Genomic DNA, 14928 nt, shown 5'->3' on the forward strand with positions numbered 1-14928 from the left:
CACAGACTCACGCACACACACAGACTCACGCACACACACAGACTCACACGCACACACAGACTCACACGCACACACAGACTCACGCACACACACAGACCCGGCCGCTCCGGGACTCCCCCAGGGCGGGGACGGGGACAGGCGGCTGTTGCTGGAGGCGGCGGCCGCGCCCCGCTGGGCTGGGCTGGGCTGGGCGGCCACGCCGGACCCTTTCACCCCGGCGGGCAGGGCAGTGGAGGGGAAGGGAGGGGAATAGCGGAGAGGGGACGGGGAAAGGGAGGGAAGGGGCGGAGCGGGGCGCGGGCCGTGCCTGGCACCTGTGCGGCGGGCGGGGCAGCCCCGGGGCGGCGCTGGGCGCGGCGGGGCCCCGGCGCTGCGGGAGCGGCGGCCGCGCAACAGGTTATCGGAGAGGAGCGGGATCGGAGCCCATCGGAGCCCGGCGGTGCCCATGGCCGGCCGCGGCCCCGCCGCCGAGCAGGGCTACATCCGCACCGTGCTGGGCCAGCAGATCCTGGGGGAGCTGGACAGCTCCAGCCTGGCGCTGCCCTCCGAGGACCGGCTCAAGCTCTCGGGCGACCGCGCCGGGGAGGAGAAGGCGCTGCGGATCCACAGGCAGGTCCAGCAGACGCTGGCCAGGAAAAGCCGGAGCTCGCTGTACAATGGTGAGTGCCCGCCCCGGCCCATCGGGGCTCTCCGGTGGGAGCGGCGGCGGGAGCACGGGAAGGGGTCCCGGGAGTCCGGGGTGGGACCCGGGCTGTCCGAGGGCGGCCGCAGCTGCTTCCCGGCCCCGGGAGGTGCGGACTGCTCGGGGCAGCCGGTGCCGGTTACAGGCCGTGACCGGGTATGCAGAAAAAAGCGAATCTGTCGCCTCTTCCCGTTCTCTTTTCCCACCCCAGTGAGTCAGAAGTTTCTCCCTCCCAAACTCTTGCCGTAACTCGGTGCGTGGTGGGGCCGCTCTCGGCTCTCCGCTGCCCAGGAGGGGGAGGAATTGAGGGGAAATTCTTCTAATCCAGCGACCGCTTAATGCGCTTATTTTAATGCTTTTATCTTTACCCACCGGTCCTGTTTGCTAAATAAAATGGGAAGAAATATAGGAAATGTTTTGCCTTGTTTAACCGTGAAATTCAAACAAACAAACAAAACTAAAAGGAAGTTTGGAAAAGTAGCTCTGAGAAAGGCATGAATGGGAAACACAGAACGATAGTGCTGTCAGACATTATTTACCCAGTTCTTTGACATGCATGATACAAATTGACGTCAATCACTCCGTGCTTCTAAGATCTTGTAGGCAGAAGGCCAGACCCAGTCAATAAAGTCTGCAGTCGCACCTTGTGCCCCAACCAGGGCCCGATCACAGCATCAGGCATCTACAGGGTGACTCAGGTGCTGAGGGTTAAAGGCAAGCTGCCCGAGGGGCTTAGTCTTAACTATTAATGACAACTTTATATACTATGAAACTTTAATCTTGTTTTTAAAATATGAGGATATGACTGACTTACAGGCTACATACCCTGTTGCTCAGTTATCCTCAAAGAAGCTGTCACCTTTCATTTGCTAAAAGCTGTGAGACAAAGGTCTTTATATTTCATCTATTCCTTCCTGTCAGGCAGAGGAATGTTTTCTTGTTCTTTGTCTGGCCTCTATCTAAAAAACACCTCATGGCAAAAAAAGTACACAGTGCAGACATAGACATATTCTGCTCGTAAAAATCAGGTATACAAGTCACATAAACAGATACACACAGCTGTGCAATGTGCAGATACATGTCCAAGTCCCTAGCTTGGCTGCTGTCGTGTTTTCTAAACACTCTTAGAGTGACTTGATTTCTTTTTCTCTCAACAGAGAGCCTGCAAAAAGCTTTTTAAGCACTAGTTTATAAATGATACGGTGTCACGAACCTGAGCTCATGTCTCTAAACCATGCATAAAACTATGAAGACAGAATTCCCATCCTCCCAAGTCATCTTGACTTCTCTGGAATACATTAACAGACCTGATGTATTTGGGGATAGTTATCCTGGTTTGCTTTGTTTTTCTAAAGGTCAAGTATTTGAACCCCTTGCATTTCTGAGACACCAAAATTTTCAAACTTCAGGATCAGGAGTGGCAAATGCCATGACTATAACGTGTTTTGTTCATGCATAAAATGAACTTTTCGTATTTCAAATGTGTTCTTGTGCCCAACTCACTGTACGCTTTTTAGTCCTACTGCAAGACTCAGAAAAAGCAAACGAAACCGGAATGCATTCCATGAATGTATACATATATATATATATAATATATGTACCTCTATGTATATTTTAAATATATATGTGAATCAAATGCCTATCTTGAATTTAATATGTTTACTTTCCTGAAAAATATACGTATATGTGCATACGTGTCCCAATGTGCTTTCTGTATAGACTTGCTCAAAAATTGGCTGTGCTTTGAGAAACATTTCAATTCTTATATGTAGGGTACTTTTTTAAATTTTTTTTTTAAAATATGACCTCTTTTAAATGCAAAAGCATCACTTTCGCTGAATTATAACCTTTCTCCGGATACATTCACCAAGGGCCCTGTATTGTTTGCAGTTTCAGGGAAGACTTACAAAGGGTGAGAGGGAGCAGGAGCAGGCCCCTGTGATATAACTGTCCTATCTGCAGGAGTATTTCAGACTCCGTTCAGCAAGGTACTTAATGCATACCTAACCACAGTATTCACATACATGCCTAAAATTAGACAAGCACATAACCACTGGGTATGAAAAATCAGTGGTAGAAAAGGTCTTGCCCAGTGTCATCTGTGCACACCCATTTTCTACTGACTGTGCTGGAAACTTTGAAGCCACAAGAATTATTTTGCCAGGCAGCATGATTTCTCCTTAGAATTTCAAATTACAGGTGTCTTATTAGCCTTCAGCTTTACCTTTAAATGGAAAAACATCTTTTTGCCTCCTACCCTCATATTGTTTGCTGTTTCATGCCCTTTTCCCCATTTTGGAGTGTGTATTTCTTTTTTTATAATAGAAGTTCAGTCATCCTTGGATTTGAGGATTCCACCTGCTGCCAAATGATTGAAGTTACATATGACCTCAACTCTTTTCAAGACATTGTCAAACATTGTTAACAGCTTTTCAGGCGGTTTCACAACAGCTGCAACTTTTCTAATTCATCCATTCCCAAACCTTTATAAATTAAAGATTATGCTGCCCTTAGAAGTTTTGAATAACTAAAGCAGTCATATCAAATTTCTGGATGCTATTTAAGGAGGGAAATGGACTGCTAGGTAGTTCTGCCTTATCAAAGAAAAATGGCATTCAGAATCATATACTTTATTGACTGGTGTTTTCCAGCTTGCCTATGATACAGCGCTTGATTATTTTATGTACGTTTTAGGAATCTATTAGACTTTTTTCTGTTTATGAGTCCACTTGCCTCTGATCCTGCTCCAATTGGATTTTGATAGGCTTTTTAAACCATCCTAATTAGTTCCTCACTCTAAAAAATGAGGGCAGAATTGAGTAATATATCATACAAAATCAAATGTCCTGATGAACTGCTGGCCGTGTTGTGATTCTTTCCCTTAACACAGTTTTATAAACACAGTGTGTTTATAAAAAAAAAAAACAAAACCCAAACCAGAATTCAAACTTATGAGATTTCCCAATAAAAAACATCAGATACAAGACTGTTAAAAATCAGACCCTTATTTATTCCTCACATTTCTTAATTTCTAAAATTCTGAGTAGTATTTTCTGTTAGACCTGCTTTTAGGGGGCTAGGGCACTTTTTTGTCCTTAGGCTTCTATTTTGTAGAATACTGACTGTGATAAGTGCTTTGTAGCAATTTTCCATTTATATCTTTGTGGGTTAAGGAAGTAGAAAAAAATTCGTCGTTGATGACTTTCAATTTTTGTTGGTTTTATTAAGTTCCTCACCTCTGCTTCCTGAGCCAGAAGAAATCTTTTTCTTAAATTTGAGCACTTGTGTAAATGTACTGACCAGCATAAAATGTTAGAAAAACTCCTCTGCGACCAGTCACGTGCTGGCAGAGCGATGAAGGAGCACAATCAAAAAAGAGGGCTCTGTGATCTCTAGATGAAGTGATTCGATGACTTTTTTGATGTGCCATTCTTAAATGTCACCATCTTAGTCTATCACGAGTGCTGAAGTATAAAAAAGGATGAAAAGGTGACAGTCCAGAAGCACTGAGGAGTCTCTGCTGGGGATATGATCACCCACCTGCCCTGAGCAAGAGTGGGCAGTGAACACACAGCAGGTGGGCCCTCCGGTGCATGAAAGTATCACAGTCCTTAATAGACTTGTGTGTCCAGGGTACAGCTACACTGATGACTGCAGTGGGAGGTTTGAAGCCAAAATTTGACTTTGATGGTAACCATTCGAACACAAAAGCGCTGAAAAAGACTCACAGCTGAGAGTTACCACTGTACGTGATTTAAGGGGAATTTGATACACCGAGCTTCTTAATGGAGTATAATTGTCTTGTTCATGTATCATATATCTTAGAGATGGCTCTTGTCATAGTTGTTTTTGAAAGCAGAGCAAACAGCAGGTTGATCTGTCAGCAGCCATAGGCAGTGATTGCTGGGGAGAAATTTCCAAGGCCTTTGGAGTTGTTGGGCTTGTTGCATCCAGGGGGACAAAGGGACCTCGAGAAGAGCCTCTGTGAAGACAGACGGGATTTTTGCTCAGTCATCAGTACAGTCTCCCTCCTGATAGTGTAATTATTTTTTCCAATCTTAAAATTTTGTCATAACTGTTGCGATGTCAGGTAATTTTTGTACAGCTTTTATTTTAGCCTTGGAGAAGAGCAAAGGGGTTTAGATTTCCTCCTCCACTGACCACATCCAAAGTGTTCCTGGGCTATTTCAGTTCATATTGACAGGGGAGAGGGGAGACTGTGATAAACGGTTCCACTCAGTTGCCCACACATGGGTGTCTGGTGTTGTCTGAGATGCCTAAGTTTTCTAAAATATCCTTATGGGTTGACAGACATGATGCAGGGCCTGTAGGAAACCCATTTTTTTCTTGACTGGCTGCTGGAAATCAAATGTGATATCCTATGGCCTCTCAAACAGTGTTTGTCCCCTATGGGTGAGCATGGTGTGCATATTTTCTGGAGAGAGTTTTTGTGAGATTTTAAAACACTGAGTACCACAACTAGAAAATACTAATCCTTACAGTATATGAGACCATAATATAAATTTTTTTAAAAAAATCTTTGATGGCTTTTTTAGGCAAAAAGAAAATAAAAACAGTATCCTGAGTATGTAAGGACAGCATAATGATTTCTGAATATATGTAATACTGAGCAACCCTACAAGGTGGGAAAGGCAAGTAAGTCTTTGCAGTGTGGTGAAAATAATCTGAAGGAAGCCTTGCTGGCAGAGGCAAGTTTTGATCAGGTCACCTATTCTACACCTCGTGGAAAGGCTCAGCATTTCTGTTACCACTTTTTCCTTTAACACACTGACTTGTGGCACAAGTAAAGAGTGCACAGTAAAAAGACATGCATTTTATGTCTGCCTAATAAATCTACAGGTAAAAGTCTGGCAAAATAATTTACCAGTGTGGTGAGAGCAAGCTAGAGAAAACTGCAAATGCAAAGTGAAATTCCATAAGTTGACGTATACTGTGTTTGTCTGTGAAAGAGAAAAATTTTTACTGATGGATAGTTTCACAGGGAGACTGAAGGTTAAAAAAGAGGACTAGTTGAAGATAACTGCATGTTGCAATTTCTGTTTGACTGCATTTTGCTTTTGCAAAGAGGGAACTGTTAGGTGTGTAGTTTATCCTAACTAGTTCATGGATGACCTTGTTATTTTTATCTTCTCCTCTTTTTTGTATTTTTAGTAAAGACAAGTTTAGAGTTACCTAAAATATACAAAAATTACTTGTTCAAAGGGTCATTATGCCCTAACTAGATAAATAACTGGGAGTACTTTCTCACTAAGTGTAGTAAACAGGACAAAAAATACTAACTGTAAAGAAACAGAAATTTATGTTATTTATTTCATGGAAGTACTTTATTATGCAGCAATGAAGAAAGTGAATCTTTAAAGAAGCAGGCACAGGGAGTAAGCTAAGATAGACTCTTGGACACCTGAAATAGTACACTGTGTCTCATATGACACAAATGAGAGATTTATAGAAATTTGTAGATTTTGGATGTTGGTGTACATCAGCCAGAATTTTTTGCAGTATAAGAGAACAGTTTCCTCTTACTGATTTCTCATGTACTCGGGTAACCTTTGGGCTATGGTAACCTTGTAATGTCACAAAGGAATTATTACAATCCAAATCATGAGTTTGACCAAGCTGCATCATTCCACTCTCATGACACAAAGTTACTGTGAATGTGTCTTAACAAATCACCTAATACGTGTTTAAATCTGCCTCGTGTGGCCAAAATGAAAAAATTGGAAAGTATGATTAAATAAGCAAAATAACTGCAAAGTATGATTGAATTAGGCCTCAAATTATTGCAGTCTGCCATTATATTGTACTGTATTATACTATATTATAGGATACACAAATTTGGACTTGCCCAGGTAGCTACGTGCTAGGGAGAATTATTCATAAGTTATTATGGTTACCTGAGTTTATTTTCATCCTTGTTGAGTCCTTTGCTAACCGCAGACACTAAGGATAAAATGTACAGATGTGCTGAGCTTCCTGGGGTTGTGCACCTAAAGAAGCACAGAACCTAACTGCACACATTGGAGGCCTCAGCTCTGGCACACACACACCAGGTGCTTTCAAACACCCCAACAGCCACTTGCTGGTAGGTTTCTGGCACCTGAATTCCCACAGGCATAGGTCTCCTGCTATTTTTAGAAGCAAAGACTTCAGCTGTTTGGCCAAGATAATGATTCATTCCTTAGATTTCTTTTTTGCAGTATCTCAGGTAATACCTGCTATTTTGAAAATTGATGGCCAGTTAACTTCTTTATTGATCGCTGCTATCTGTTCAGCCCAAACTTCTGCAGCACACACTGGCCCCATTTATGACTGATTTGAGGTATGTCTTGCTTTCAGCTTCGGTTTCACCTCTTTAAACCTGTGTTAATTATATTCCTACATGCAGATTCTCACATTAGCACGGAAATCTCATGGATAATTATATCAATAGTATCTGTTACTTTAGAGGTTTTCACTAACAGCAGCACTTGTACTTTGCAAATGCATTGTATTACTGAAAAAAGAAACAGCCTGAAGTTTTTGGTTGGTTTGTTTGTGGTTTTAATGAAAGAAATAATCCCCATGTGCTGCTCTATTTTCAAAGCTGGGTCATGGAAGAAAAGGATCAGAGCAGATACACTGTGGATCTTCTACATTATTTGGAGGCTTAATGAACCTTTCAGTTGCAGATTTGAAGCATCAATGAACAACCCAACTTTACAGCATCATGTGCCACGTGCCTCCATAAGCCATAGAATTAGTTAGTGGACTCTTTGTCCTCTTTGGATGAAGCACTGAGAAGATTATATAAAATATATAGGGAACTGAAAAAAAGGCTCGTATCCCCAGGAAGCTTTGCTTAGCCATGTTTTGAATGTGATACATCAAATGCAAACATCTTCCCGTTATTTCCCTGTTCAATGTCCGGCTTATATATATTAATGGCAGTGCACACTGCTGCATTTCCCTAGTACTGCACCTCCTCCTCTGTAACAATACCATGTTTTCTTAAAATCTTACTAATATCAGTCTTTGGTTACAGGCAGCTTGCACCGTGCATCCAGTGTTCCAGAGCGTGTCTATAACATGGGGATTACTGAAAATGATTTTGCACCAAGAAGTCCCTATAGTTTCTCATATTATCAGTCAAGCCAGGTGAGGAAGATGACAAATGGAAATAAATACAATATCACGTGCATAGTTTATTCATTTTGTTACCACAAATAGTAGCATTTAGATGGTGTTACAAGGTTTGGTTGCTTATTTGTTTTCTTTTTAAAGCCTGATTTCTAGAAAATGAGGTTTTTACAACTGAAATCTCCTAATGTTTTACCCCACTTCCAGTGCCTTTGGAGCCTAGTGGCCAGATTAAACTCAGTTGTACAGAAAGGCTGTTTGCAACCCTGTTGGTTTTGTGAGAATGGGCATCAGGCTAGAAAATGAAAAATCATATTAATACTCCACTAAGGCAAAGGCTGTGACAAGTTTATCCATCCCACCAGGCAGCAGGTCAATCAGCACATCTGTAACTCAGAGCAGGTAGAGGCCATGCTGCCCAGTTGAACAGAATGAAGCATCCAAACCCAAAGGAAAACAGATTGCTTTGGTTTCACAAAGACAGATAGAGTGTTCTTTATAATTTAAAATACTATTGTTGTAACTCCTTTTAGCATTACAAGAATTTCAGCAGTACAGTCCTTGCAATACAATGGTGTTTCTAAACTATCTAATCATAAGTTCTCATGTTGTTTTGACCAGCTTTTCTTGGGTTCATGGCCCGAATGAACAAATAATTGGTTTTCTGCAGGGTTTGTGACAAAGCTTATAACTGGTATGAACCTATTTGAGGGAGCAACCATGTGACTGGGAAATCAACACAGCTCAATGGCATCGTTGCTGCCTGATCAACATTAGTCAACCGAAAGAAATTCAGCTTGAGAACAGAAATATTTATTTAATAAATAACTGTATATGGAGAGGGCAATTCTTTCTTAATTTTAGATTACTAAGAATAGCTTATTGTAATCAAAAGAAATAGCCCAGCTTCTGAACAGCCAATGAAGCAGCCCTGTCTCTGTATGGGGAGAGTTAGAACTATTTACTTAAACACATTTCTTTCTCTGTCCTCCTCTCTGCTCTTCTCACCTATTCTCCAGTCCATAATATTTTATGTGAATTCATTCCTTCTTAAAGAGCGCAACAAAAGGAAAACTGGAGGTGACATAGGAGTCACAAGAAAATAATACAGTTTTCCTGGGGGGGAAACAGGTGGAGGGCGGGAGGGGGAAGAGAGAGACTATTTGTCCTGTGTGAAAGCTGGAAAAAGCCACAAGGTCTAGTATTTCACAAAAGCATTAATCTCCTTATCCCCAAACAAAAGATAAAGATATCCTTGTAAAACTTCTGTAGAATAAACAGATACAGCCAATGATCCTTGCCTCAACCTACCACTTCCTGTAACCTTTACTCCTTTTGTGAGTCAATTATCATGCTCAGGATCTCCTCAACAGTGAAATTAGGGGATTTCAGTCTGGCAGCTATTTGCTGAGCACTGTTCCTTCAATTAATAGTTTGTATAAACTCCTCAGTTTACCTTAAAGTACGCCTTTAATATTACAAAACTTTATTACAACATGGAAATGGAATATATGGGGCTTTGGTTTATAGCTGTATGCCCCTATGCTTACTGACTTATAAAAAAACATGATTCCTCTATTTCAAGGCCAGATAGTGTTCCAAGTTGGTCTACTTGTAGAAGGTTTTGAATCGAGTGTGGTGTCCAATATAGACCACAAGAAAAAGGTAGAAAATTTGGAGATACCTCAAATGGCACCTAAACAGCAAAAATCTTGAAGATACATCCTACAAAGAAAGGTTGGAGGAAGTGGATTTGTTGACTTTAGAAAAGAGAAAATTATAAAGCAAGATGGTGTTCCATTACAGTCTATGCCCATTAGGCACAGGAAGAGAAAAATCTTCTAAAATTGCAACTGTAGACTTGGGGAAATCATCGAAATGGTGAAATGGTCATTTTAGTTTTCTTGGAATGTTATACAATCTCCTCCATTTTTAAAAGGTTAAACAAACAGGGAAAGGACTATCTATTTTTACTAGACCCTACAGGAGTCCTAAGTAACCTTATATTAATAAGGTTAATATCAATATGCAGACACTTTAGTATATTTTTAATATCTGATTGATTCATCTTCTGTATGTTGGACAACCTTGAATTTAGTTTTAGTAGCAGATGTTGGTGTTAATACCCAAGGAGTTTCAAACTGAAGAATGCCCATTAATAATCAAACTGTTCACTGCCAGGAATAATTGGCTTATGCAACTATTTTGAGTTCATAACTGAAGATTAGATGTGCCTTAGACTGCACTTCTTCCTGCCTTCACGAGGCAGGTAAAAGAAGTGTTGCAGAATCCCATTTAATACACAACTTTGGTGATGTTCACATTTTGTTTTCTGATTCTGAAAGCAGACTGTAAAATTTTTGTCTTTACTTTTTTGGTTTGGCTTCTTTGCTATTAATCCTAAGTGCTGTGATCTTGCTGTGACTCCTGTTCTTTTGTGCACCCTTGAGCAGGTTGCCTCACCATCCTCTTATACAAATGGCTGGGGGACGAGGATTGCTTACAGGGCAATGGAAGAGGGAGCTCAAAGGCAACCTCTGAAGAGACTGGAGGTTTCACCCCAACGAAATCTGGAAAGACTGACCTATGTGTCCAATGATTTTCACTATGATGGAGGGATTTCAACTGGATTCTCTATGAGGCATGGAGATATCGGGAGATCAAGCGGGACTGTCCCACCGAGATACGCTCGGTCTGAGATTGTTGGTTACACTCTGTGTGATTCGGTGAACAGGGGACGCTCTTTTAAGAGGCACTCCCGCATGGGGGCTGTTAATGATGTTGCCCTGGATGGTGTCTACCCCAGCCCCACTGTACCTCTGTACCACCAAGCAGGCAACAGTCGCAGTATGACCAACCTGTTGGAGAAGGAAAACTACCTGACCTCGGGCAGCGCGATGGGACAAGTGAGATCACCAACTGCTGCCCGTCTGGCGTCTCAGAACAGGCAATCTGTAAGATCCAGCTTCTACCAAACCACTTTCAGAAACGCACAGACCAGGAGGGAAGTTTCCCAGCCAGCTTCAATAGCCAGTGTCACTGCAGAAACAGATGGGAAGAGGATGCCATTGACAGCTGCTGTGGCTGCGGCAGGGAGAAATGGTTTCCTGCAGAGTGAACAAGTCACCATCAATGGATCTCAGCTAGGGTAAGCATGATGCAGGACCTGCTTTGGTTCTGGAGTGTCACAGCTGAAAGGAACGTGTTTGTTTAAAAAGAGAAAGTAAACTGACAGCTTATGGTTCAGCAGCCAACACAGTGTATGAAATATCAGTGCAGGGGATGCAGAAAGATTTGCTTTTAAAAATCCTCTTCCAGTGCAACAGAGGAAAGGGAGAAAAAATGTATATACGTACATATTGCAGGATCCACACCTCCTGCTTAGGTTTGGGACCCCCTTTTGTCAAGAGTTAATCAATTTTATAACACTGTAAGTAGTCACTGAGTAATTTACAACCTAAGTCATAGTACATGGTATAGTATTGGCAAATTTTGTGCTCATAGAAGACCAGAGGATATCGTGGTTCTCACAAGAATAGGTCAGAAATCTACCAGTGAAGCAGCTTTTGGCAGATTTATGGTTTCTCGTTAAAAATCCTTCATGGTTTCAAGGATACTTTTTAGTATTAACTTCAATTAAAACACAAGCAGAAATTTCTCTTAGCTCTGTAGCACCATCCATCCCTAGAACAATACCCCAGAGCTTCTCACTACCATGAGATCCTACATGCTCTGAGGGCACTATCTTGATTTAAAGCCCTGTTAGATCCGTGCCAGAAAGTCAAAAATCTGCTCCCAGATTTCAGGGAAATTGTTTGAAGTTCTGGAATTTTTTCTCTGCCAACATCACTCCCTCTGAAATTCCCTTCCAGAGAAGATTTCAGAATGTCTAAAATCAGTTTCATTTTCAAAAAAGAAAGTTTATCAGTTCTGAAATTCCACTCAGAGGTGAATATTTTTTCATTTTAGAATAATTCTGAATGTTTCCAGAGCTGTTAAGGTTCAATAGACAGAACAAGCCACATGGTTGTTACTTGCAAGATGGTTACTTGCACTGTCTATTCTGGTTTCTATTGTTGTTTCATAATCCAAATGAGATCCTAAAATTTCTTATTTAAGTTAATCATAGTGTAATTTACAACAGTGTTATTAAGAAATGGCTCTTTTCCCATAACTGCATAGTGGTTAAGCTCATTTTTCTGAAGACTACCTTTCTTCTTTTTCTAAATTTGTTACTGTGTGAGATGAGGCATCATCTGGTATCATTGATGAGGTATTTTCTGTTGACAACTACATGTTATGTGTTATGATAAGATTTACAAACATGTATAGTATCGTGCCCACTTCTGGCCTGGATTGAAATTTTCACTGCTGGGAAATGCAGGAGTTAAGAGATCTGATATTAATGATGTGACTCGTAGCTGTTCAGTCTTTACAGCAAGCAAGTCCAAAAAAAACATCTGAGACCCCACAACAGCTAAAGATTTGAGAGTAGTAATGTTGAAAATAGGTACCTGGGAGGACTTCATTTCTCAGTAAGACAGTTTACAGACAGGCATGTATCCCATTGATAATAATTTACTTAACTTTTGGCACGTTCTTGAATGCATTTCTGAGCAACAACCAGCAATTTTTGTCTTTAATTACATTTAGGAGCAATTTTGGTTTTTCTTTTGCAGGTGCAGACACTGGATTCTGGTTGTCTGCCTGTACAAACATCAACCAAAGTATTTTTCATAGCTGCAGATGTAAAAATCTCTCTTCAGTCGTTGTGCAAGTGGCTTGATTGAGACTGTGTTGAACTCAGCTGGGAGATTTGTGGCCTATTGGAAATCTTTTGACAGCACAATTTTTTAAGTGCCACTTTTTAGGTTCAGCTTTTGCTGGAAATTACAGAGGAAAACAACTGGAAGTGCTCTGAAAGCTGCTAAAGTTCCCTTTGCAGCTGTTTACAGATTTTGTTTATCTCAGTACTTCCATTTCATTTACTTCTACATATCTTGCTTAGATTTTCAAATATCCTAGAATCTACTTTAGTTTCATAGCTAGGTTTTTGGGGGAGTGAGAGACTCTTTACCCAAAGTATTAAAAAGTCTCTGTAAAATGTAATAGCTTATATTATTAAAGAGGCTGGTGGAAAGCAGCATATAAGTTAAAATTCTGCAGAAGTCTTGCACCACTTTCACCATTTTTACACCACTCTTAAATTATAAGGAAGAAGCTGTAGCCGTTTTAGCTGACTGAAGTCAGCATTTGTTACATGTTTATGTAATAGTGTGTATGATATCCACCTACATTATTACTGTTGTCAACACCTATATTACACATTTAATTAGTCCTCTTGTGAGTCTCACCACTGGAAGGACTGGATGCAGAAGTCCTGTTTTGTTTGTAGTACATTCTAGTTCAACCTCATCTAGCTACCACAGTTTACTGTTTAAACCACACTAGACAACATTTTGCTGTGGAGCATACACCACTGTCAAGTCAGAGGTATTTCATTTAAGTCCATCATCCCACCAGTAGTACAACAGTTTCTTCTGACAAGGTTTCTCAGGTAAAGAAGTTTGTAGACACTTTCAGATTTCTTGTCATTTCCCATTCTCTCTTATTTTAAGTCTGCATTATCTGACATATTACCTGTTGCTCCCTTAGTCATGTAAAGGGGAAAAAAAGATAAGCTTGGCTTCGGAGTAAATTAATTTTTCCTGAAATTTATACTTTTTTATGCAAATCACAATTTTGGTCTTTCCAAGGTGAATTAAGAGAATGTAAAATAGTTGTGCAAAGTTAAAGAGAAGTAGTGGACTAGCTGTGTACAGCATTTGAAATTTATATAAAAGCATTTTCAAACTTTCTGTAAAAGAATTAGCTCATGCTATGAAAGAAAAGTAGAAAAAATCAGAGTATAGAGATGTTATCTGTGTATCTTCTGGTGAAGTGAATCAGTTAAAAGCATTCTCATGATGAAGAGCTTAGGAAAGAGAGAGATTCAGCCTGAAGCTGTCTGAGAAACAGCTGCTTACAGAATTTGACCTCTAAATATGCTGAGAGCTGTCACAAAATTATTATGTATGTATATATCTCAAAAATGGTAATTAAGGTGAAGTCAGAACTTGTCAAATCATTATTCTGTTTAACAACCATTTCCTGACTGTTTGCAGTGTCATGACACATGCCAATCAACCAATTGCTATTAAGTTTGCCTGTAAATGTTTTGAGGGTGGGATAGAATTATTACATCAAATTCTATTTCAATGAGAGTTAGGATGCTGTAACTTTATGAATACCATTGAGGGTCAAAGATTGTATTGCATCCTTTATTGCTGCCAGAGAAAACATTAGGGAATGTGATTTTTATCCAATGAAGAGCGAGCCTAGTATGGGAGTGCGCAACAGGAGAGAAATATTTTTGCCTGCTGCATGAAGGAGTATCAGCCATGAAGGGATAACCAGTGAACAGTGAGCTGCTGCCAGTCTCAATGCAGATCTACACCTCCAGCACTTTGAAATGCAGCCTGGCTGTCCCTGTGTTCATCAGCAGGCACTGCTGATGGACCTTGACTACTCTGGGACACCCTTGGCATCCTGAGGTTGAGTTTCCACATAGATTCTCTGGTATCCCATGAGGGATCAGCTCATGCGGCAATTTTGACCTTGAAAGGCACATGTTTATAGTCCTTCTCAGCTCTTAGTCGGTGAAGTGACTCACAATTTAATACATTGGGGATGTCTGCTGCTCACAGGTGACTGAATTTGGGCAAAGGGCTCCAAAATTATTGTGGTGACTAGCAGTCAGGTAGAGGTGCTCATATGTGCACAGGTATAACAGGGTCACAAAATCTTTGTTGATTGAAGAAAAGTGACTAAAACCCAAGGTTGAAAATCTGCTTTTCTGTTCCACCATAGAGAGTAAGAAGGAGAAATATGATCTAGCTTTTTTTTATCACTCGTTGTTTGAGATCTTAAAGTAGGTTTCTGATCAGTTCATCTTACTTACAACTTAGAGTAGCTTAGTAACTACTTTGTTTTAAATCTGGCTGGAAGTAAACCCTGAAAATCTGGAAGCTGTAAGCATTGCCAGGCACTAGAGATACTAACCAAAGTTC

The 14928-nt window shown here is 40.8% G+C and overlaps 1 protein-coding gene across 1 annotated transcript in view; it reads left to right on the forward strand.

The window, feature by feature from the left end:
- The first annotated feature begins 386 nt into the window (after positions 1–386).
- Positions 387–14928, forward strand: part of PKP2 (plakophilin 2) — a 40374-nt gene continuing 25832 nt past the window's right edge. The window contains exons 1-3 of the mRNA XM_027680599.1: positions 387–659; positions 7725–7837; positions 10273–10967. Coding sequence (XP_027536400.1) covers positions 446–659; positions 7725–7837; positions 10273–10967 — 1022 coding nt within the window. The 5' untranslated portion in view covers positions 387–445. The remainder of the gene's footprint in view (positions 660–7724; positions 7838–10272; positions 10968–14928) is intronic.

The sequence above is a fragment of the Neopelma chrysocephalum genome, unplaced genomic scaffold (assembly GCF_003984885.1).
Source record: "Neopelma chrysocephalum unplaced genomic scaffold, ASM398488v2 Primary Assembly neopelma1_59, whole genome shotgun sequence".
Lineage (NCBI taxonomy): Eukaryota > Metazoa > Chordata > Aves > Passeriformes > Pipridae > Neopelma > Neopelma chrysocephalum.